This window comes from Lolium perenne, chromosome 1, assembly GCF_019359855.2.
Source record: "Lolium perenne isolate Kyuss_39 chromosome 1, Kyuss_2.0, whole genome shotgun sequence".
Taxonomy (NCBI): domain Eukaryota; kingdom Viridiplantae; phylum Streptophyta; class Magnoliopsida; order Poales; family Poaceae; genus Lolium; species Lolium perenne.
This window is the reverse complement of record NC_067244.2, coordinates 148,265,209-148,291,028: the sequence shown is the minus strand read 5'-3', so window position 1 is coordinate 148,291,028 and position 25,820 is coordinate 148,265,209. Positions and strand designations below refer to the sequence as shown.

Sequence of the window (25,820 nt, the reverse complement as noted above, 5' to 3'; positions counted from 1 at the left end):
AGATCGCCTCCGGCACCCTGCCGGAGAGGGGAATCATCTCCCGGAGGACTCTTCACCGCCATGGTCGCCTCCGGAGTGATGAGTGAGTAGTTCACCCCTGGACTATGGGTCCATAGCAGTAGCTAGATGGTTGTCTTCTCCTTATGTGCTTCATTGTCGGGTCTTGTGAGTTGCCTAACATGATCAAGATCATCTATCTGTAATGCTATATGTTGTGTTTGTTGGGATCCGATGGATAGAGAATACTATGCTATGTTGATTATCAATCTATTACCTATGTGTTGTTTATGATCTTGCATGCTCTCCGTTATTAGTAGAGACCCTGGCCAAGTTTTTACTCTTAACTCCAAGAGGGAGTATTTATGCTCGATAGTGGGTTCATGCCTCCATTAAATCTGGGACAGTGACAGAAAGTTCAAAGGTTGTGGATGTGCTGTTGCCACTAGGGATAAAACATTGATGCTATGTCCGAGGATGTAGTTATTGATTACATTACGCACCATACTTAATGCAGTTGTCTGTTGTTTTCAACTTAATACTGGAAGGGGTTCAGATGATAACCTGAAGGTGGACTTTTTAGGCATAGATGCATGCTGGATAGCGGTCTATGTACTTTGTCATAATGCCCAATTAAATCTCACAATATTCATCATATCATGTATGTGCATGGTCATGCCCTCTCTATTTGTCAATTGCCCAACTGTAATTTGTTCACCCAACATGCTATTTATCTTATGGGAGAGACACCACTAGTGAACTGTGGACCCCGGTCCATTTTTTTACATCGAATACAATCTACTGCAATACTTGTTCTACTGTTTTCAGCAAACAATCATCATCCACACTATACATCTAATCCTTTGTTACAGCAAGCCGGTGAGATTGACAACCTCGCTGTTTCGTTGGGGCAAAGTACTTTGGTTGTGTTGTGCAGGTTCCACGTTGGCGCCGGAATCCCTGGTGTTGCGCCGCACTACATCTCGCCGGCTTCAACCTTCAACGTGCTTCTTGGCTCCTACTGGTTCGATAAACCTTGGTTTCTTACTGAGGGAAAACTTACTGCTGTACGCATCACGCCTTCCTCTTGGGGTTCCCAACGGACGCGTGTTGAACGGAAAAGACATACGTCAACCACGCGCAGCACGGCCCTGCCGCCGTGTGCTGTGGATACAGCCTCTACATCCTCCTGCCTCCGTCTGGTGGGGTAGCATGGCCTGCAGCTCCAAATGACGATGGATGTGCGCGATCGACGGGCTAATGTGCTGCCACAGCCCGGGCCGGCATGCCTTGCCGCCATAGCCAGGGTCGGCATGCCCTGCCACCACCGCTGAAGGCGGCATGTGGCCACGTGTCGCCTTGGGGCCATGCCGCCATGTTGGAGGTGGTCTTTTTTGGCAATTCGATTTGTAGGTGGTCTTTTTTGTCAATTTATTTGTACAGGTCATCCTTTGTGCCGAAAATTCCACCAAATGTGTTACATGGTAACCATAACGGGCTTATAAGTTGTCACCAAACAAGGTTATTTTGCATTACCAGGATCAAATAGGGGATACACATCCAACTAAACAAGTGTGAATAGTGGCCCAACCAACGCTAGACATTTTTATGCACGCTATCAAACGGGCTGCACAATATGGCGTACTCCATGTTGTTGCCTAGACATGATTATCCTAACACTACCAGATTGAGTCAAGATTTCCTATAAAAAAAAAACACGAATGAGTCAAGAAAAACATGAGGCCTACCAAATGCGGCTTTACATTTCCTATAGTGCAGGTGGACATGTCTAACACAGGCGGCAGAGACTGCGGTACATACGTGGCCATCAGTATTCAGTACTCCTAGTCCTAGTGTCATACACTCCCTGATCGATCTTCTTCGCGCGATAAACACCAGAAATCCCAGATGCCGCACACGGGAAGATCCAGGCCATACAGAGCCCACCCAAACCCCATCTTATCGTTCTTCCCAGCGTGTAAACGTGTGGCGCCCATCCTGCGCATCCCCACTTTATCTTTGCGCGCCCAAACCCCGCCGCTCCCTAACCTCCCGCAGCTGCACCACCACGCCGCCCCACCGACCGCGGACGAACGCTTAGCGCGCAAGTGGTGCAGAGAGGTACACTGACCTCGGAAGCCATCGATCGGTGTCCATGGCCCCGACCGTCGCCACCCCTGCCACGGGCGCCGTCGCCTCGCCAGCCGTGAGCGACGTTGGAAAGGCCACGCGCTCCGTCGGGCTCGGGCTCCCCGCCCTGCCTTCATGGCCGTCCCTGCCCGGCCTCGCGTCCCACGGCCAGCCCCGTGTCGCCTCCTTCTGTGAGTGCCTCCGAACCCGCACAACGGCATGCATGGTACTGCATTCCATCGACGAGACAGCACGAACGTGATACTAAGCGCGCGTGTTCTTTCAGGCAAGAGGCTGGCGAGGAACGTGGGGGCAATGGCCGCCGGGGAGCCGGCGGCGCCGCTGGCCGACAACGCCGAGCTCACCGAGTTCATCAGCGCATTGAAACAAGAGGTACGTACGTGGCCTAGCCTATCTCCGCACATCCAGTTGCATTTCTTGTGGCGCGAGTGACTGACAAGTGACAACGCGTTCAGTGGGATAGGGTTGAGGACAAGTACGCGGTGACCACGCTCGCCGTCGCCGCAACACTCGGCATGTGGAGCGCCGGCGGAGTAGTATCGGTACGGATGGCTCTCACCTCTCAACAAGCTGTTGAAACAAGTAACTGAAAAATCGCTGGGCGATGGAAGTAACTGAAGTTGATAATAATGCATGGTGTTAACCTTGCAGGCAATCGACAGGCTCCCCGTGGTTCCAGGTCTCATGGAGGTCGTTGGCATTGGCTACAGCGGGGTAAGATAACATCCACTCCTGATTCCTGAACAAAACTTCAGTAGCATTATTACGTTTATCGTTTACAAAACTGGTCAAGCTGTACAAGTTCCTTGCTGCCAATTTTCTTCCGAGTTTCAACATCTGATCTGCTGTTCTGAATCTCTGATGCAGTGGTTTGCGTACAAGAACCTGATATTCAAGCCAGACAGGTAATAGAACAGGGCCATTTTACCAAACCTGCAGAATGTTCTAGCACTACTAAATAAGGACTCCGTTTCCATGTGCTAAAGCAACTCCAATTAATGAATTTTACAGGAAAGCGTTCTTTGCTAAGGTCAGGAACATCTACGAGGATATAATCAGCGGCTAGACGACGACAAAGTACTTGAACATGCGAGTCCCAATTGAGAGAAGCACAAAGTACTCAGACGGAGACAGTTACTGTATTTCTGAACTATATACTATATTCCAGCATAGATCTAATATAATCGGTTGTATACCTGAATAATAAGTTTGGACATATTGACAATACAAAACTTTTGGATCTGTTTAGCCACCATGTTTCTCAAAATGCTCAGGGCAATTTTGACCTTCCCATGAAAGCTATTTGTATGTGTATGGTGCATCAAATCAATAGCACCAAGTACCAATAACGGTTCAATTTCACTAAATTGGACAATCATAAAGACATACAAGGGGGTCAAACATATTCGAGTAATGCGTAACTTGGAAATTGCCTCAACAGTCTAAACTCGACAGTCGATATTTATAAATTTGACCAGTGCTTAGTCTGCAGACTTTATAAACTTTAATATAATATGTGCAATCTGTAATCAGACAGCTTAATGTCCTGTTTGCCGTTTGTAGTGCAACAACTGGAAAGGCGGGGTTAAGCTATTGACAGCTGAATCCACTGGGGAAATATATATGCGTATAGTATATAGGAGAATTATTGGTTGAACGGGTGCAGGCCATTTTGCTAAAGTCAAAAATTGGAGGAACTAGAGCTGGGATGTATCCCTATGTCTACCTTGCGAGTGTTGTGCTGCTACCTCCATGTCACAAATAGATTACAAAACATTGACCATGGATGTTTATATTTAGGATTTTCAAAGTATAACAATATCTTGCTCTCTCCTTTGTAAACAATCAGATAAAGGATTGGTGTATCCAAGAATGACGAGCATCAACTAAACCATGATCAATCACCCTTCTGCCCATGATCTTTCTCCAAGAATTATGAGCACATCACGAAATGTGGGGTACATCATACATATAGCAATAATCTGCAGAATAGTTTTGTAATGCAAGCCCCATCTAGTTTCACCATGCCTAGCCCCATCTCTTCATTACACTAGTAGAAAATGGGCCTACAGTCCCAGTCCATTTGGACCTTCAGTCCCGGTTTTTCAATCAGGACCAACCAGTCGGGAATAAAGGGTCAACCCTTTGGTCCCGGTTCAAATGTACACCGGGAGCAAAGATCCCGCCATGTGGTGCGACCAGGGGGGCTCGTGGTGGAGGACCTTTGGTCCCAGTTCGACTGGAGGGTCTTTGATGCGACACAGAAAATGGTCGTTTCTCTGCCGCGGCAGAGGTTTAGGGTGGAGCAGCGTTTCTCTGCCGCGGCAGAGTTTCAGGGTTTTATATTATTCATTCAAATCTGCAATGCATACATCATTCAAGAAACCAGAAACATCGTCATGTATAGATAGACATCATCGTGAAATACACTACAAGTAATGCATGTTTACAATATATAAAGCCGGGACCAAAGGTATCGTATCTATTCATATCCCTAATACATATATACGAACTCTCAATGGTATTCTCCAGTTGGGGCTATGGCCTCGCTAAGAAAGAATCCCGCAAGTTCCTCTTGACTTGCTCGTATGTGATCCTCCGTTAGGAGAGAGTCCTGCAGGCATTCCATCTAATTTTTTTTAAAAAAGATCAATATATATGAATGGAACTCAATACAATTGATGGTAATAAAATAAGATTGTGAAATATTGTTCATGTACACGAACAGCTTGTATAGCCGCCTCCGGTTCCTTGCGACAGGTTATCTCGATGAACTCACGGACGTAGTATCCACATAAGTTATTCCCGGGTTCCTGCTTCAAACACTTTACGAAAAAATAGTTCGATCAAACTAATAATCAAGCATGGTATTGAAACAAAATATCAAAGAGATTCGCGGACATAGCTATATATATAGTACTACTTACAGGACGATCTTTAAATGTAAGCTCCGGTTTCCATTTACCCGGAACAGTATTGATGAACCGTTTCCAAGCCCTGTCCGGCAAAGAAAAAAAGAGTAAATAAGTTATTGATTAGTTGATGATATCATCGAATGAGAACATATGAAGATCTCCATACGATATTGATTGAAATTACCTCTGGAGCAGGGCAATCATGTTCGCCCATTCCCCATTTCTTTACGTTTCGAGTCCATGACAAGTATTACTCCTTGTTAAGCTCAATGATTAGGAGAATAAAGTGGAAGCTGCACAAGCATAACTCGCCGGATTATAATACACTTCACATCGAGTAAGCGAAATCGAATGTATGTTATAACACTCACTTGAAGTTGTAAGGAAAGAATATTTCATCTTTGTTTGCTTGCTTCTGTAAAACCGTTAGCATGTTGTCCTCTGTGTCCTTGGCGTACTGTCGAACCGTAACTTCATGAACGGTGTTTGGATCAATGAACCCGATGTCATAGAGCTCGCCTCTTTTGCATTCGAGCATCTTCATTTTGCATATTATATAGCGTACAAAAAGAATATAGTGAGGATAGTTGTTAGTGCAAATGAATGAGCTAAGCTACAGACTTAATTACATAAATGAATCACTTACAGGCAGTAGCAACTGATGACAGATTTGTCGAGGGCGTCTTTTGAATAACTGAAATAGTTCTTCAAACTCAATGTCTATCTCCTCCTTCCCCCGGAAGTAATGCTCATCTCTAACTGCCACCGTGAGGTAGCGATCACAGTTTCGACAAGCTTGCAGGTACCATTCATGCAACCTTCGCATCTGAGTCCCTAGACGCGCGAGCTGGCCAGGTTTGACGAGATTATGCCCATATTGATACTTGTTTACGACTTCAGCCATTGGATAATAATCTTCGTACTGAACATCTGCTCCATGATAGCTTCACAATGGGCAGTCAAACATTTTTCGGTAGAAGCCCCCTCAATGCAATCGGAAGCAACTGTGTCATTATCACGTGGCAGTCATGAGACTTCAGGTTCTGGAATTTTTTTCTCTGCCATATTTATTATTTCTTTTATATTGGAGAAGCCAAACAGGACCTTGATACTGCTTAGGCATTCAAAAAATATTTCCTTCTCTGCTTTGGTAAGAGCGTAGCTGGAGTAATGATGTCATTTATATGTCTCGTGCAGTTTTTGGGGTCTTTCATACGTTGCTGGTCCTCCCGTGCTTTTGGTGTATCTTTTCTCTTCCCGTACACGCGCAGGAAGCCTAGAAGGTTCACGCAAAGATTCTTCGTCACATGCATCACATCGATTGAAGAGCGGACCTCAAGACTTTCCAATAGGGTAGATCCCAAAATATAGATTTCTTCTTCTACATGGCCGCGTGTCTGACAGCGTCATTCGGAACAACCGTCCGCTAGGACCCTTTCCAAAAATTAATTCTAGATCCTTGACCATACCAAATATATCAGCACCATTACGGTGGGCAGGCTTCTTCCGGTGATCCGTCTCACCGTTGCAATGCTTGCCTTTCTTTCTTACGGGATGGGTATGCCTAAGAAATCAACGATGCCCCAGGTACACGACCTTCTTACATTTATCCAAATATTCACCTTCGAGTTCATCTAAACAATGATTGTTCTGAAATGTTACCAAGAGCAGGTCAATCATTGATGGTTACGAAAAGCAGCGCTCGTAGGTCAAATTCCTCCGACTTGTGCTCGTCCCACACAGGTACACCTGTTATGGACCACAGCTGTAGAAGTTCTTCGACTAATGGCTTCAAGTACACATCAATGTCGTTGTCGGGTTGCTTCGGACCTTGTATGAGCACTGGCATCATAATGAACTTCCGCTTCATGCATAACCAAGGAGGAAGGTTATAGATACAAAGAGTCACAGACCAGGTGCTATGGCTGCAGCTCTGCACTCCAAAAGGATTCATGCCATCTGTACTTAGACCAAACCTTAAGTTCCTTACATCCTCTGCAAAGTACGGGAACTCTCTATCGATTTTTCTCCATTGGGACCCATCAGCAGGGTGTCTTAACATCTCGTCTTTCTTACGATCTTATTTGTGCCATCACAAGAACCTAGCGTGCTCTTTATTTCTGAACAAGCGTTTCAGCCGTGATATTATAGGAGCAAACCACATAACCTTGGCAGGAACCCTCTTCCTGGGGTGCTCGCGCTCAACATCACCCGGGTCATCTCGTATGATCTTATACCGCAACGCAGTGAACACCGTGCATGCATCCAAATTCTCGTACTCACTGCGGTAGAGGATGTAGTCATTAATGCATGCATGTATCTTTTGCACATCTAATCCTAGAGGGAAGACAACCTTCTTCGCTTCGTACGTACTGGCGGACAATTCGTTACCCCTTGGAAGCTTCTTCTTAATTATTTTCAGCAACTTTTTAAATCATGAGTCAGTGACACCGTTCTCTGCCTTCCATTGCAACAATTCCAGTGTGCTACCTAGCTTTTTATGACCATCTTCGCAAGTTGGGTATAACAATTTGTTGTGATCCTCTAACATCTGATCGAAGTCCAACCTTTCCTTTTCAGTTTCACATTCTCTCCTTGCATCAGCAATGGCCCGACCAAGATCATCAGCGGGCTCATCTGGTGCCTCTTGATCTTCTGCTTCATTATCTTCATTGCCTTCTAATGGAGAACAACCCCCCTCTGGAGTATCACCGTATTCAGAGAACATGGGATAGCTGTAATCATCGTCTTCTTCTTCATTGTCTTCCATCATAATCCCTCTTTCTCTGTTCTTGGTCCAACGATTGTACTGGGGCATAAAACCGGACCGCAACAGGTGGCTGTGAATGGTACTCGAGGAAGAGTAATTTACGACATTCTTACAGTTAACACGTGTACAATACATAAAGCCACCATGTTTGTTTGCCTCAGCCACGGCAATAAATTACTCAGGCCCGAAGTGAACTCGTCGAAGCGTCGGTCAATGTACATCCATAGCCGATTCATCTGCATGATATAATTAATCTTATCAAAAACCATTACAGAACATCATGATTAGTGAAACGATGTATATATATACACATGCATTTTATCAATGACAGATGGAAGGATAAAGTTGTTAACCTCGATGAAGAAGAAAAAAGAGAGTAAGTGTGGCTTGTTTTGTGTGAACTCAAGTGGCAAAACCTCTTAGGCATTTCATCGAACACATCTTGTGCATATGAAGAGGGCAAAGAAACATACACCTCTCTTGTGCTAACAAGTGAAAAATGGCTAAGTATGGCTCATACTTGGGCAGGGGCAAGGTATATGTAGGCAGATGGGCACTTGGTCCCGGTTGGTAAGGCAAACCGCGACCAAAGGGTAGGCCTTTAGTCCCGGTTGATAATACAAACCGGGAACAAAGGGTTTCGAGGCCTGACACGGCAGGCCGTGCCTGCCGCAACCCAAAGGCCCCAAACGGACCGGGACCAGAGGCTGGGGTCGCTCGCGCCGAACGAACCGAGACCAATGCCCCTCACTGGTCTCGGCTCGTTTTAAAACCGAGACTATTGCTCCTAGGTTGTTGGACAAAAGGTATGTTGTCTACTAGTGTTAGTTTCTAGCTCACTCACTCAAATGGAAATGAAGTTATGAAATTCTATAACAGTTTGAAGCAAGTTTTTCCACTTACAATATACGGGGACAACTTGGGTAGGATCTGACTTTAGATAGGATCAATGGGATCGATTTTTTTTAATATAGGAAACATGTTTAAATATATTTTTAATAAAGTGACAACATGCATCTTTGTTATATATGCAACACCAGACATTCGCTGCTTCAAATTCGATGTACATTTAGAGATAAAAATAGATAAGTTTGGGAGTGAATAGTGTGATATATTATTCACCCAAGGTTGACACTGTTCACAACAGATTTTTTTTTTGTGTTTCTAAATGTAGACGGAGTTTTGAACTGTTTTTTTAAGTATAAATACACACTATAGGTATGTTGTAAGGTTTTTCACAGATTTTTTAAAATTTTGTAAATATAATTTTTATGAACTAGTCCTATAATCTCACCTAATGAGCTGATCCTATACAAGTCTCTCCCTATAATATACTCCAACAATGCTCATCAAGAGAGATACTTGAGCAAAAAAAACCATGAGCAATATGTATTGTCCTTAGCAAATACAACTATTTAAAAACATATCAGCCATATTCATTTCTCCGATCTGTAGGTTCGTTTCTGATTAGTAATGACCGGTTGCAACCATCTTCCAAATCTATTGCATGATCTAGACAGAGTGATATGTGAAGGATGTTGCAGCTTACTCGAAGGAAGTGACTCAGAGCATCTTTAGTAGTGCCCGTATAAACATGAACTGAAAACACGGAGTTCGGTCGCGCGAATTTTTCAGTTTCGATGATTTTAGGCACGGCGCAGAATAGAAACTTAAAACGTGAACTGAAAAATGGAAATCAAAAACACGGAAAATTTTGCTCCAACGAACCATGCGAAATGAAACGAAATTTTGCTCCGATCGAGCTACATTCGAACATAATTTAAAAATACGAATCAAATTACTAACTAAAGCTACTCCTGCGCGCTAATTTGATCCAAAATTGGCCCCGGGATTGTCACCGGGGCACTACGCGCGGCGGAGGAGGAGGGTTTTTGACGCCGGCGACGCCTATGCGAGGACGACAGTGGCCACCTCGAACCGCCGCCTCCGCCGTGCTCCCGCAGGTGAGAGTCGGCCCGTCTTCCTCATCGTCGCGGGCTGCATGAGCCGGCGGGTGGCGCGTCGGCTTCCCCATCCCGCGCCAGTCGGCGCGCGAGCCTGCGCGGGCACCTGCGGGCCGCCTGCTTCCAAGCTCCATCGGAGCACGCCCGCCTCGCGCGGTCCGCTTCCGACCGCACACTCGGCGGACACGGCGGCGATCCTCCGCCACCGATTCGGCCCCCTCCCCTACCAGCCCGTCGTGCGCATGCCATTGTGAAGGGAGGGGTGGTGGCGGCGGAGCGAATAAGCCGAAGACGGTGAAGAAATTGCTCGCAGGAGGTCGAGACTTTTCGCCGTGGTGGGAGAGTAGGGTTTTGGAACCCAACTCGCCTCCGTGCCCTGTATAAATACGTTTCTCGGGCCCCCGAACTCATTTTATGGGCTATGACGCGAGTCCGAGCTCCGTTCTAGGCCTCTTTAGGTCCGAATCCGTATTCTCGTCGGAAAAATAGTGTGTCCGGCTCGCTTTTCGGTTGTGTTGGAGTTGCTCTGATAAAGTTATAGTTGAGGCACTAATTATCTACTACTATTAGCATACCTACCTTAATTAGTTTTCTGTAAGGAATGGACACTGAAGACAATTTTGGAACCAAATCCATCTCTAAAAGATGCATCAATGGTCCTGTTTTAACCATCGTGTCAAATCTCTTCTTTCCCCCTTTTTACCAGTCAAAACCAACGTGCTACCTTTTGGGCTAAACTGTCATGGTGTTCGTGTGGCACATCCCAAGAACATGTTGCTCTATGCTTTGACAAACTACATATTGTTCATTTCTACCTAATAATTGTTGGATAATTAGGCACAATTTCCATGATTAATTCCAGAACATAAAACATGATGGCAGCAACTACTAACATGTGAAACTCAAACATACTAGATGCATTAATCAACATGAGTAGCAGCAGCGCAAACGGTAAAGCATCCATCGCTAAACAGATCGAGATATGTCGCACGTACCGATCTGGTGGAGGTGGCGGTGGAGGTGTAGCAGATGATGTCGCAGCAGTAACGTTGTTGATGACAACGTTATTGACGACGGGGACGACGGGTTGAAGTAGACGGCGTTGAAGACGACGGTAGGCAGCACCGCCCGACTTGGACGGAAGGCGACCCGTGATGAAGAGCTTGAGCAGTTGCGCAGAGCGCTTCCCAAAAACCTAATTCGCCCTCTCCCGTACAGGATCGCAAGGACGAGCGGTTCCGAAGACCTGCTCTCTCGTTCTTTCGAGTCGGTTACAGATAGCCCACGATCCAGGAGCGACCCGAACCGACTAACTGCGACAGCTGCAAAAAGTAAGGAAAGTCTCGGCTCGAGGCTCAATCCACTCACCACGAGCGCGGCGCGCGTCGTGACGTGTCGAGTCGAGTCGAGCCGAGACGAGCGAGCGAGGAGGAGGAGGAGCGCGCGTGTAGCACTCCTATTCTCACTCACTTACTAGTGGTGGAACAACCCACCTTATAAGGTGGTCTAACTTCCTCCCAACTTTCCATGTGGGACTAAACTTCCCACCTCTTGCCACTCCCTAGTGAGCTGCCACCAACTTGGGCTCAAACTCACAAGGCTGCCACTATGTGGGATTTGAGATTTATAGGAAAAACTGAAATCTAATTTGGGCCACTAAAAGTGGGCCCAATATTTCAACAATCCCCCACCAGATCTCAAATCCCCATTTAGAGATTTACCAATACTCGCTGCTTGTTTATATACCAGTGTTTCAGCGGAGACTGTTAAGTTGAACTTCCGCCTAGAACCTTAAGCTACATCCACTCACACTTGAACAATGGACTAAGCCTTGAATTGCAAGTTTTGCGTGAACAGGGTTTCACTCAAAGTCATGACCAGTACATGGCTGCCAGTAGCCTACCCCGCGGGTGAAGCATATGCGTCATACTTCATGGTCTCTTCATGAGTTTACTAGAGATCACCCAAATCTCATAGATTGCGACGTTTAACAATCGGACTCATATAGGTGTGTTATTTCAAGAATGCTCTGTAGGACAGCATCTTTGCTAAAATAGCCAACATAAACACATTAAGGCTTGTTGCCAACCTGCCTTATAGCAACTGAGAGTTGTGCATCTTCACATAGAGAGGGTTACATAATACTCTCCTCAATTAAACCACTAGTTTGTTCTTCCCAGGTCCTAATTCACGGGATCTCCGATCACAAAGGTTGGGTTACCACTATGGCGTAGCATCAACGGGTCTCAAACCCATCTCCCTCGATGCACTTTCTATCACATTACGTGATAGTCCCTTTGTAAAGGGATCTGCCAGGTTTTTGTCTGTTTGAATATATGTAACAGTTATTACTCCGGAGTTTCGCAATTTCCTGACAGACTTCAAACGTCTCTTGACGTGTCTTGATGACTTCGCGTTATCCTTAGAATTATTCACTTTGACAATTACAGTTTGATTGTCACAATTCAAAAGGATTGCCGGAACAGGTTTTTCAACCACAGGCAAGTCCATCAAGAGCTCACGCAACCATTCTGATTCAACAGTGGTTGTGTCTAAAGCAGTAAGTTCTGCTTCCATAGTTGACCTCGTCAATATGGTTTGCTTACAAGATCTCCATGACACTGCGCCACCTCCAAAGGTAAATACATACCCACTTGTGGCGTACATATCAGCTACATCTGAGATCCAATTCGAATCACTATATCCTTCAAGCACAGCTGGGTGCCCTGAATAGTGAATCCCATAACTCATTTTACCACATAGGTAGCGCATGACCCTATCAAGTGCATGCCAATGATCAGTACCCGGGTTTGACATGAACCTACTCAACTTGCTAACAGCAAAAGAGATGTCGGGTCTAGTCGCGCTCGCTAAGTACATGAGTGAGCCAACGATCTGAGAATATCTCAATTGATCTATGGCAATCCTCCGGTTCTTGCGTAGTGTCACACTGGGATCATAAGGTGTTGAAGAAGGCTTGCTATCAATATAGCCGAACCGGCTCAAGATCTTCTCAACATAATGGGATTGCGTTAGAGTAATCCCACTCTCGTTCTTAATCAGCTTGATGTTCAGAATCACATCAGCTTCTCCCAGATCTTTCATATCAAAGCTCTTTGACAAGAAAGACTTGACCTCGTGTATTACTTTCATGTTTGTACCAAAGATCAGAATATCATCCACATACAAACATAGTATAACACCTTCGCCCCCACCATGGCGATAGTAAACGCACTTGTCAGCCTCATTGACAACAAAGCCTACGAAGTTAAAGTTCTCACAAACTTCTCATGCCATTGCTTAGGTGCTTGTTTTAGGCCATATAAAGATTTCAGCAACTTGCACACCTTTCTTTCTTCACCTTTTACTACAAACCCATCAGGCTGATCCATATAGATTTCCTCTTCCAACTCTCCATTAAGGAAAGATGTCTTTACATCCATTTGATGAACGATAAGACCATAGGAGGCAGCCATGGATAGTAGTACTCGAATGGTGGTAAGTCTAGCGACAGGTGAATAGGTGTCGAAGTAATCTTCGCCTTCTCTCTGTGTGTAGCCTTTCGCTACAAGCCGTGCCTTGTACTTTTCAATAGTACCATCAGGTCTTAGCTTCTTCTTGAACACCCATTTGCAGCCTGCGGCTTGCATCCATGGGGTCGTTCTGACAACTCCCAAGTTCCATTAGAAAGAATCGAGTCCATCTCATTATGGACAGCTTCTTTCCAGTCATCTGCATCTGGAGATGCATATGCCTCTGCAATGGACGTGGGAGTATCGTCCACAAGGTACACAATGAAATCATCACCAAAGGATTTTTCAATCCTTCGTCTCTTGCTCCGTTTAGGAGCTTCATTGTCATCCTTCTCAGTAACATTCTCATGTGATTGTTCAAAATACTCATTAGATGTCTTGGACTCAGAATTATCTCAGTAGAAATTCTAGCAATGCTATGCATATCTTTCATAGGAAACATATTCTCAAAAAATGTTGCATCACGAGATTCCATAATAGTATCAACATGCATATCAGGTACCTCGGATTGAACTACTAAAAATCTATATCCTACACTCCGCGGAGCATAACCTAGAAAGATACAATCCACTGTCTTTGGTCCAAGTTTGCGCTTCTTAGTAATTGGAATATTGACTTTCGCCAAACATCCCCATGTGCGCAAATACGAAAGTGGTGGTTTTCTCCCAGCCCACTCCTCGTAAGGGGTTTTATCTTTATTCTTGTTAGGAACTCTATTCAGGACATGACATGAAGTCAGCAAAGCCTCCCCCACCATGCCTTTGATAAACCAGCAGTGGCTAACATGGAATTCACCAAGTCAGTCAGCGTGCGGTTTTTCCTCTCGGCAACCCCGTTTGATTGGGGTGAATAGGGAGGCGTCCTCTCATGAATAATGCCATGTTCCTCACAGAATTCATCAAAGATTTTAGGAAAATATTCGCCACCACGATCCGACCTAAGACGCTTGATCTTTCTCTCTAGTTGATTTTCAACTTCGGCTTTATAAATTTTAAAGTAGTCTAAAGCTTCATATTTAGTTCGCAACAAATAAACATAGCAGAATCTAGTCGCATCATCAATCAATGTCATGAAATATCTCTTTCCACCTTTTGTCAACACACCATTCATCTCGCATATATCAGAATGTATGAGTTCTAGAGGTGCCAGATTTCTCTCCTCGGCCGCCTTGTGAGGCTTCCGAGGTTGCTTTGATTGCACACAACTATGGCACTTAGAACCTTTGGCAATGGTGAAATTCGGAATTAAACTTAAACTGGATAGCCGAGACATTAAACCAAAATTAATGTGACATAAACGAGAATGCCAAACACTGGTATCATCACTAACATTGCCACAAATATGGTTCACAGACTTATTACTGAAATCAGAAAGCGAAAAGCGGAACAAGCCTCCGCACTCATAGCCTTTACCAATAAATTGTCCAAACTTGGAAACAACTACTTTATTCGACTCTAAAACAACCTTAAACCCATCTCTGCATAGAAGGGAGCCGCTAACGAGATTCTTGTTCATAGTACGGACATGCTGCACGTTCCTCAGCTGCACGATCTTCCCCGAAGTGAACTTCAGATCTACCGTGCCAACACCACGAACAGAAGCATGTGACCCATTCCCCATCAAGACGGAAGAATCCCGGGCGACCTGGTAAGAAGTGAACATGGATATGTCAGCACACACATGAACATTAGCACCTGTATCAATCCACCAACATGGAGATTGAAATACCGAAAGAACAGTAAAGAGATTACCGTACCCATCAGCATTGCTAGCGGTCACAGTGTTGACTTGCCTCCCCTTTTTCTTGCGGTCTGCCCTCTCTGGACAGTCCTTAGAAAAGTGGCCAGCCTCTCCACAGGTAAAGCAGCTCAAATCTGCTTTGTTTATCATCTTCTTCTTCTTGAAGGTTGTAGTCTTCATAGGCTTATTGAAGGAGGGCTTGTTATTCCCTTTGTTCTTGCTGTAGGGTTTCTTCTGCACCATGTTGGCGTTAGACTGACCCTCTCCTTTCTCAGTATTATCCTTAGCCCGAGCTTTCTCCTCAACATCAAGAGACGCTATCAGATTTTCAACTGATATCTCCTGTCTCTTGTGTTTGAGGGTTGTGGCAAAGTTCCTCCATGAAGGGGGCAACTTAACAATGATGCATCCAGCCACAAACTTGTCAGGTAAGGCACACTTAAGGAGTTCGAGATCTTTCGCAATGCACTGTATCTCATGAGCTTGTTCGACTACAGAACGGTTGTTTACCATCCTGATGTCATGGAAGCTCTCCATGATGTACAAGCTTCATCGCTGCATCGGTTGCACCGAATTTAGCATTCAGTGCATCCCAGAGCTCTTTACCATCTGTTATGTGCATGTACACATCACATAGACGATCAGCAAGAATACTCAGAACGCATCCGACGAAGAGAGTATTGTTTTCCTTGAACTTGTTCGGATCTTGGTCAGATATAGTTCCTTCAGGTAAACCATCACTAACTTCGAACACTTTCAGATGAGTAAGCCAGAGCGTGGCCTTAACCTGCCACCTCTTAAAGTGCACACCGGTAAACTTATCCGGCCTCAGTGCATCAGCAAAACCAGCCATTGTTAACTCAGGAAATTGCCTACAATTAGGTTTTTGGATTGTTGGATAATTAGGCACAATTTCCATGATTAATTCCAGAACATAAAACATGATGGCAGCAACTACTAACATGTGAAACTCAAACATACTAGATGCATTAATCAACATGAGTAGCAGCAACGCAAACGGTAAAGCATCCATCGCTAAACAGATCGAGATATGTCGCACGTACCGATCTGGTGGAGGTGGCGGTGGAGGTGTAGCAGATGATGTCGCAGCAGTAACGTTGTTGATGACAACGTTGTTGACGACGGGGAGTACGGGTCGAAGTAGACGGCGTTGAAGACGACGGTAGGCAGCACCGCCCGACTTGAACGGAAGGCGACCCGTGATGAAGAGCTTGAGCAGTCGCGCAGAGCGCTTCCCAAAAACCTAATTCGCCCTCTCCCGTACAGGATCGCAAGGACGAGCGGTTCCGGAGACCTGCTCTCCCGTTCGCCGATGCACGTCGGCTCGCGGGATGGAGTAGGCTACGATGGCGGCGCAAGCAGAGAGAGGTGGAAACCCTAACTCGTGTATTGGATGTGTTTCTGCGGTAGCCGGGCAGGAGATTATATAGGCTCGGGAAACCCTAGGCAACGTGGGCCACGCCCACGTCGCACGAACGTTTCGAGTCGGTTACAGATAGCCCACGATCCGGGAGCGACCCGAACCGACTAACGGCGACGCGTCCGTCTAGGAGTCTGTTCGTTTTCCTGAGCTGCAAAAAGTAAGGAAAGGCTCGGCTCGAGGCTCAATCCACTCACCACGAGGGCGGCGCGCGTCGTGACGTGACGTGTCGTGTCGTGTCGTGTCGAGTCGAGACGAGCGAGCGAGGAGGAGGAGGAGCGCGCGTGTAGCACTCCTATTCTCACTCACTTACTAGTGGTGGAACAACCCACCTTATAAGGTGGTCTAACTTCCTCCCAACTTTCCATGTGGGACTAAACTTCCCACCTCTTGCCACTCCCTAGTGAGCTGCCACCAACTTGGGCTCAAACTCACAAGGCTGCCACTATGTGGGCTTTGAGATTTATAGGAAAAACTGAAATCTAATTTGGTCCACTAAAAGTGGGCCCAATATTTCAACAATAATAAGATAATGTAGCTCCTACATGTCCTGCAATTATTGATGTAGTATGCTTGGTTACTTGTAATTGCATTCAATACAGCTATATAATTGATTAGCGAACCAAACTTTTGTTTTGTTGTTCACCCCAAAATCGTGGGTTGTTGACTGGCGGGTCTAGAAAGGAAGGACTATTTCATCTATTGTAAATAAATTCATCATGTAATATTGGTCTAAGAGCAAATACAATAAATTTTAATCAGCTGACTATAAGAATTAAAATAGTATATTATTACTTAGTTGGAGAAGAGAGAAGAAGAGCGGGAATTCAATTCGGCTCCCGGGTGCGTATGCTCCCTATACCAAAAAATTATATTTCGACTTGTCGAAAAATTTTGAAAAAAAATTCTACATGTACATCTCCATAATATATGTACATTCCTCAAGTTTCATGAAAAATTAATATTTTTTGTGGTCAATGTAAAAAAGAGAAAAATTATCTTGTAAAAAACATTATTTTTGGCACTGAGTTTTGTCTTTTTTACGCACGTCACATGACAAGTCTATTTTTTATGAAACAACTTTGTAAGCGCGTAGCACGTGAAGATGTACGTGCGAATTTTTCGTTTCAATTTTTTTGAAATTCAAAATGTGTGTGAGTTGAATTTCAAATTAGAGGGAGCATATGCTCCCATGTTCCAAAACACCACTCCCAACAAGAAGAGTGGACTCTTAGAGCAAGAACAGCAATATAGCCAGCAGATGGATATAGTAGTTTGTCATATCATCTATAGTCAACTTATAGACATCTCATACAATAGTGGACTCTAGTAATATACTACATTATCAAAATATGGCCCACCTTTCACTTTCACAAAATGCATAGGAGCACGTGCTAGAGCTGGCTTTTGCATAAGAGCCCACTTACTTTCTCTCTCCTATTCTCGCTCCTCCAACTAAGCAAAAATATAATATTTTTTCTGTTATAGCTAGCTGACTATACGTTATTGTACTTGCTCTTATGCAAGAGTAATCTCTAGCACGTGCTCCTATGCACTTTGTGAGAGTGAAAGGTGGATCATACATTGATAAAAAACACCACATTTTTACAGCTCACTGTTGTATTTATTGGCTCTAAATTATAGATGATATGACACTTAGCTTATAGCTAGCAGCTGGCTACACTCATGAAAGATTTCCTTAGATGAAATATTCATCCCATTCCACACCCATTACTCAACAGTCAACGAGATTGGCGAGAATAAAACAAGAAATTTAGTTGGCTAATCAATTGAAGAGCAGAATTGTGTGTATTGAGTACTGCTAAAAGTAACCAAGGATACTACATCGATAATCATAGGACACATATATGGGCTACGGAATCTTTTTATGTACAATAACATTTTTTACGAAACGTATAGAAACATCTTTTTGTGATGGACCACGCGACACCATAACAGTTTAGCCCAAAAGGCAGCACGTTTATTTTTTATTTGTTAAATGGGATAACAAAATATTTGCCATGGTGGTTCAGAACCATTGATGCATCTTGTAGAGATATGAATTCGGTTTCAAAGTTGGCTTCACCATCCATGCTTCGAGAACAAGCAACTAATGTATGCTAATAGTAGTACATAATGAATGACTCGGCTATAACTTGACGAGTCATTTGCTCTCAGTAAGCTGCACGAGATCCTTTTCATAGATCACTTTAGGGATCATTTTACAATGTAATAAGAATAAGATAATCAAATTTGCAAAAAGAAGTAAAGAACTACTCCATCCGTCCCTTTTTAATTAACTCGCCAGTAATTTTGCGCAAAACCCCCTATCGCTTTCTACAATCAACCCGCCCGTCCCCGCCGCTGACCCGAGTCAACAACCACGTCTCCACTCCTCGCGTCCACGTCCGCAGTCCCCATCCTCTCGCAGTGGCGACTCCTTTCCCGTCGCCGGTGTCCCGTCGCCGCCGCTCCCCTACCCGTCCCCTTCTCCTCCTACTCCTCTCTGACGCGCCTTAACACCACGCGTCGCCTCCGCTCGCCATCCCCGTCCCCTTCTCCTCCTCTCCGCCATAACCAGAACATCTCCAACTCCACACCAACTCTGGATCCGTGAGAAAGATTGATTTTTTTCGACATTTTTCACGAATCCGGTGGCGATGATGCGAGATCAGGTGGCGGCTGCCTCGAATCCCCCTTGGTTGGAGTCAGCAGCGACCAGGGGGAGCGGCGCGGCGAGGTTGCCGCTGCTGCTGTGGACCTTGCTGTCGAGCGTCTCGGGCACGCGCCGCACGCTGCCCTTGTCCTCGGCGACGGCTGCGGGCGTGGCGGGCGGCTGCGAGACGGTGGTGCTGCGGCTTGTCGGTGGCGGCGACGAGGATGGCCTTCTCGACCACCTCGCAGATGCCGGCGCCCGCGCCCCGGAAGAATTCGCGCCACCGGTCCAGCCCGTCCGCCATGGCCGCCGCCGCCGGCATGGCCATCGGGATCATCGGGGACGCAGGGGTCAGGTACTCCCTTCCGCTTGCTGCTCCCTTCCGCTTGTTGCTCCCTGTGCCTCCCCTTATTTCGTTGCGCACTTGTACTGCAGAATGTTGTTGGTGGTGGTGCTGTGTACTCGTAGATGGTGGTGGCTGAATGCAGTAAGGGTTCATTCTTGGTCAGTAGGATAATGGTATGCTAGTACGGAGAGAACATCAACCGCAATGAATTTAATGAGGCATGATACTTCTGTTTTTGAAGAAAAAGCAAATCATCCCATACTGTATCTGAAATTCTAAATGTAGCCTACAGTATGAGTTCATTATCATAGAATGGACATGCTAGTGCTGGCTTAATTAATTGGTGTGAGATTTCATTATCATAGTCCTTCGTTAAGGGTCCTCATGAGTTATGCCCCAATTACACTGTCTAAAAGGATTTTTTACATTCCAAGCTGAGCTTCTTCAGTTTTAGTTCATGCCCAAGATGAGCAAATGTCACACTTTACAAGTTTGTTGTCTATTGATGATTCTTACGGTGCTCAAACGGTTTGACATTTATAGTACGAGTATGAAACAAAGAAATTCACCTGTTCAGTGTTTTTCGTCCTCATTTTTAACAGATTCGACTGAAACTTTCAGCTAGCAAGTTAGTTAAATAGCGTCTGTGTGTTAAGTTTCAACATGAGCTTAGCAATACCACCGTGAATTGTTCTAGATGATCCACACAGTAGCATAAATAATGGCCGTAGATGAATTGTTGTAGATGATCCATAAATAACTTAAAACAACGGAGTATTGCATAACTTAAAACAAACTCGGGGTGAGAAGATCCAAAACGGAGGACGTATCGATCGAATGGCAGCTGCTTGGCTGTTCCGCCTGTTTGTTGATCATGGAACTGATGGTTTGTAGTGGTACTACTGCAATACTACCACACCACTTTCCTCACAACAGCACCCATTGCGGATCATGCTCGATGTTTGTGGTGGTACTTTGTGATTTGTTCTCCTCACACTCTGTGATTTTTGCTTCTGACGAGTCATTGCAAGTTCATTACTGGCAACCACCTCTTATAAAGCAATATTTTGGTGTTAAAAGGATGTACGGACAAAATACTTCCGTACCCTCATAATTTCTGTTGGTTGCTTCACACCACATTATATTCTTAACATTCAACAACTGCCATATGGTTCAGCACCTCACAATCCCTTCATGGTGAACATATCTTGCTTGCACTCCTACTATGAATATTTTTTACAGAGTACTCCTAATATGAATATTTTGAGACTGATGTTGTACTAGTCCTTCCACTAGTACAGCACATGATGTACTCCACATAACTTAAAACTACGGAGTATTTGACTGTTGCATATATACAGCAGGTTCCACATAACTTAAAACTACGGAGTATTGCATAACTTAAAACTACTCAAGATGCTTCTTGTGCTGCTTCTGCTTTTTGTTTTGCTCTTGCTTCTGCCTCTTCTATCAACTGCTTAAGCTGCTGTGCTTTTGCTTCTTTGCTGCTTGTGCTATTCTCAATAGCTTGTGCTTCTTCTATAATTTTTAATGTATCTGCAACTAGATCAACCTTGCAAGTAAGAAAGATAGGGAGTCTTCCTTCCTTTATCCTTTTATCTTTACCCATGTGTTGGATGTCATAGCAATTCCCTCCTTGCTTCTTCATAGTCTCTCTCAAGCATGTTTGCAATGTTAGAAAGCTTTTAGATAGCTTATCCACCTCATAGTTCTCAAATTCTTCCTCCACTGCTTCAATCAGTTCTCTAATATTTTTAGGTGCTCTGCAGTCGGTGAGAGATTGAATAGACCGAAAGAAGCATAGATCTAGAATGTTCATATCAGGACTATTAGGTGGTTGTTGCAGTAACACAATGTTCAGGTCAGTTTGTGCAACAACTTGTAGGAAAATAGGGTCGTTAGCCTTGATGTGTGGGGTGGCATTGTCTTGTTGTATATAGATAGTTCTTCCTGCGTCCTCATCTGGCCACTTGTCTAGTATAGCAGGGATTACTTTATTGCACATGAAATCTCTCATTACATCTCTGTTAACTTTCATTGATTTGAGTTCAAGAGTACCCTTTTCCCTGTTTTCGCTTCTTCTAACAGCTGCTGTTTCAGTGACAAATGGCCATGTGCCTATTTTTCCATCAAAAGTGCAAACCTTTATTCCATCAACAATGGCAAACCTTGGCTTAGCCACAGTAGTTAAAAACATAACCTTCCCTATACTGTTCTTATTATGCACTGTCCGATATGGGGTAGGCTCTCCAGGGACTAGATAGTACACATTGTTTTTCTGTGTCAAGTCAAACCATTTTTCGTCGATATGGACAAAATTGTCCATTTCCTTGAAGAAAACACTCATATCTGTCATTGTGCACTCTTGGAGCATAAACATACAGAACTTCAGTCTTTCAATTCTGTTAGCTGGCTTTAGAGCTGGCTTCAAAGTGTTTGAGCAGCGATTTAGTTCACCCCATTCTAACCTTCTGTGCAAGGTTGTTCGAATAACATTGAGTTCCCTTGCTAGAGCTCTGACTGTTTTTCTTCTATTCAATGGGATTGAGGTTACCCTGGAGAGCTCTAGATCTTTTCTCTTACGTCCAACTCTGCCTTTTTCTTCGATGAAACATCTACTTCTTGCCCTGCTGCAATTTGTTGTCGTGCTTCTTTCCAGATTTTTTCAACTGTACTTAGACTTGTCTTTAATAGACCAGCAACAAGCTCCTTGTCTTTTTTATCCACCTTTCCATCTCTGGTCTGTATAAATTGCATTGCAAAGAAAGCTCCAAATCTTGCTTGGTCTGATAGGTCTTTTCCAGATGGCTGCCCAACACCTCCTGCATCATTGACTACATGGCCGTTATCTTCTTCGAGTACTTCCACTTCAACAATGATGGAACTGCATGACAAGAAGAACAGATAAGTACTGATGATGATGCTTGTGCAAATCTGATGATGTTTATGCTTATGCTTGCTTGCAATATTTGAGTTACTCAATTCTTAGTCTTAGTTTCTTGTGTTGAAATTGTTATACTCCATGAAAGTAAATTTGCTCTATTGCTGTGAAGGCTTATCGGTACTTGGTTAATACTCCATCGCCGCAATTCAGGAGTACAATGTGCCATCTCCTGGTTCCTCACGCCCATCTCCGGTGAGCTTTTGCGGTGGGGACTAATCTTCTCGTGTATTCGCAGTGGTTTGCCCAGCCAACGCCTCTCCGGTAAACTGTCGCCTGGCATCGGCAACCTCACAAGACTGCAATCTGTGTAAGCGCCTGTCCCGTTTAAAATTGGAAATATGCCAAAAATTACAAGTTTCTAGACAAATGAGAAACTGCAAGTGTTCACATTTCTTGTTCTTGGACAGGCTATTGCAGAACAACGCGATTTCTGGCACTATTCCTGCCACCATAGGCAGGCTGGGGATGCTAAAGACACTTGACATGTCAGACAATCATCTTATCCGGAGTTCAGTTGGGGATCTCAAGAACTTTCAGGTAGTCATTCAGCTAATTCCCTGTCACCCGGCTAATTCAACTCCCCCCTGGGCACCATTTGGGCATGCTATAGACTATTGCTCATTCTTTCGTTTCCACTTTTTATTACTAATCTTTTTTGACGTAAATGGTAATGCTCTTTTTGTTGTTGTGCTTGATCAATACTAGCATTGCCTGGATTTAAATTTGGATGCATAGATTTCTTTGTTGCAGCAAGGGTTGAAGAATCTACTGTTTGTTGTGTCTTGAACACTGTAGATAAATTGTGTTAAGCTAAATTTTATGAAACTTAACTGAAAATTAATTGTGTTAGGCTAAATTTTAATGACTGAACCAGATTTCTATACTTTACACTACGGTGAGCAATATGTTTTGTAGCAGTACAAAATTCCTTTACAAGATTTGAATTGGTAACCGTGGCACTTGCAATGATCAGAATATAACCTTGATGAGCTGCCGCTGCCGGATGAAGATGAGCTGCCGCTGCCGGATGAAGACGAGCTGCCGCTGCCAGATGAAGACGAGCTGTCGGATGAAGGACGTGGCGCTGGAGGCTGGCGAGCTTGAATAAGGGGAGGCGGGCGGCGGAGCCAATCTGAAGCAAGCGGTTCTCCAGGAGGGTGTCGACGAGGAGGAGGCGGAGGCGGGTGGCGGAGCTGTCGCTCCGGCAGCTGTCGAGCAGGACGGGCCCGAGAAGAAGCAGGTGGAGGAGGCTGTCGAGCAGGAGGGGGCCGAGGAGAAGCAGGCGGAGGCGGGTGGCGGTGTTGCCGCTCCAGCAGCTGTCTAGCAGGAGGTGTCTGAGGAGAACCAGGCGGAGGCGCGTGGTGGAGCTGCCGCTCCAGCAGCTGTCGAGCAGGAGGTGGGCGAGGAGAACCAGGTGGAGGTGCCTGGTGGAGCTGCCGCCCCAGCAGCTGTCGAGCAGGAGCTGGGGGAGGACAACCAGGCACAGGCGCGTGGTGGAGCTGCCGCTCCAGCAGGGTGGAGAGCATGGCGTTGCTCCGGAGGCTGACGATCGATCGATTCCAGCTGACGATCGAATCGATCGTTCCAGCTCCAGATTACAGGCAGAGGTGCCTGGTGGAGCTGCCGCTCCAGCAGCTGACGATCGGGTGGTGGAGCTGCCGCTCCAGCTGACGATCGATCGATCGATTCCGTCTGGACGGCGAATGGATCTGGGACTGACCGATCAGATCTGGGAGTTCTTTTTTGTTATGTTTTGAAATATGCAGGACTAGACTGTAAAATGACATCTGTGAAACGTTTTCCTCCCCCAAGTTAATTAAAAAGGGACGGAGGGATTATATTGTAAGAAATATGTTCTAGAGGCAATCAAAGAGTTCATTGAGTTCATGCTAATAGTGTACTCGTGTCATGTCTATATGTGTATGAACAGGTAGGGTCATTCATTTAAGGGGATGGAAGTGTTAAATATATAGACAAATTATCATATGAACTAATCCGAACTAATACTTGATAAATCACGACTACATAAATAGCAGATAAACTAATCATGCAGTGTAACATCCCAACCTTGTTTATCTAAATAAATGAGTGTTCATGAGCATTGCATGCATGTAGTTTGAATGTGAGCAAAATTTGCATCTCAATTTTCAATTATGCATATCCCTCTGTGTTTCTTCCTCCTTCAAATCTTGCAAGTTTTTAATATCAGGCAACATGGTCTTGTTGTTATTTCAATAAGACATGTGTGTATACTGATCTGTGCAAAGTTTGAGTTCAAACAAAAATTCAAAACAGATTTGAAATTAGATTTTGAAAAGAGAAATAAAAACCAGAAAAAGAAAAATAAAGGAGAGAAACCCTCCTCTCTTCTCTCCCTTGGGCGCAGCCCATCTCCTTTCCCCTTCCCTCTCTCTGGCCGCAGCCCAAAACGGCCCAGTTGGCCCAGCAACTCAACCCACCTAAGCCCAACCGTTTTGCAGGGGGCTTTCTGCAAAATGGTCATCATCCCCGCGGCTCAAAGCAGCTGCCTGGCAGCAGCGCGGCACCCGATGGTCGCCGGCGCGCCAAGATCCCCGCCGCCGCCCCCGGCGGCTATAAATACCTCCACCGCCGCGCCCCGGAAGCCCTAGCGCCACTTCTCCCCTTCCCCGCGCTCTCTCGCGCCCCCGAGAGCAAACCCTAGCCGAGCATCTGCGGGCCGGCCACCGTCGATTCCGGCGCCGGCGAGGCTCCCCGGCCGCCGCCGACCTCTCCATCGCGTCGAGGGTGAGCCGCTGCACCTCCCTCTCCCCTCGCCTTGCTCCCTCTCCCTCGCGAGCATCACCGCGCCGCACCACCTGCCCCGCCGCCGCTCGGACATGGCCGTCGGCCGTGCTCCGGCGACCAAATCGCAGCGGCGCCGCCACCAGTAGGTCGCCCGCGTCGCTAGGAGTGTTTCCCCCACCCGCGCGCCTGCGATTTCGGCCCGAATCGGCCGATTCCAACCTCACCCGAGCTCCCTGTGAGCCATGGCGCCGCTGACGTCAGCATGACGTCAGCGTGACATCATTATTCAATTTTTCCATATTTTTGTATTTTCTGTATTATATTTCTGTATTTATTTAAATACAAAATAATATGACATGTGGGGTCCCTTGTCAGGATTTTATTAATTTCATAAATATTTTAGAAAAGAATAAAATTATGACATGTGGGTCCAACTTTATTATTATTTATATAATTTTCTGAAATTGATTTAAAATGAATTAAATTTTGGAAATTCATAAGTAATTCATTTTAAATCATAAAAATATAAAATTATATATCAAAATGATCAGAAAAACATTTCCTAATTGTTTATTC

The 25,820-nt window shown here is 45.2% G+C and overlaps 1 protein-coding gene and 1 long non-coding RNA gene across 4 annotated transcripts; both read left to right on the top strand.

Moving 5' to 3' along the window:
- The first annotated feature begins 2,010 nt into the window (after nt 1–2,010).
- LOC127307285 (protein CURVATURE THYLAKOID 1B, chloroplastic) lies at nt 2,011–3,396 on the top strand. Its single transcript, XM_051338017.1, has 6 exons — nt 2,011–2,318; nt 2,414–2,520; nt 2,604–2,690; nt 2,800–2,862; nt 3,016–3,053; nt 3,160–3,396. Exons 1-6 carry the CDS (start codon nt 2,153–2,155, stop codon nt 3,212–3,214), a joined length of 516 nt encoding a protein of 171 aa, XP_051193977.1. The 5' UTR covers nt 2,011–2,152; the 3' UTR covers nt 3,215–3,396.
- A 15,502-nt stretch (nt 3,397–18,898) lies between these two features.
- On the top strand, nt 18,899–24,373 carry LOC127307278 (uncharacterized). Of its 3 annotated transcripts, XR_011743310.1 has the most exons (5): nt 18,899–19,522; nt 19,603–20,710; nt 22,328–22,785; nt 22,886–23,015; nt 23,452–24,373. It is a non-coding gene; the product is annotated as an uncharacterized lncRNA (long non-coding RNA). The 3 variants fall into 3 exon arrangements; XR_007855373.2 differs by lacking the exon at nt 19,603–20,710 and having other exon boundaries at nt 18,908–19,522; nt 22,339–22,785; XR_011743309.1 differs by lacking the exons at nt 18,899–19,522; nt 19,603–20,710 and having other exon boundaries at nt 20,801–22,785.
- Nucleotides 24,374–25,820: the final 1,447 nt, after the last annotated feature.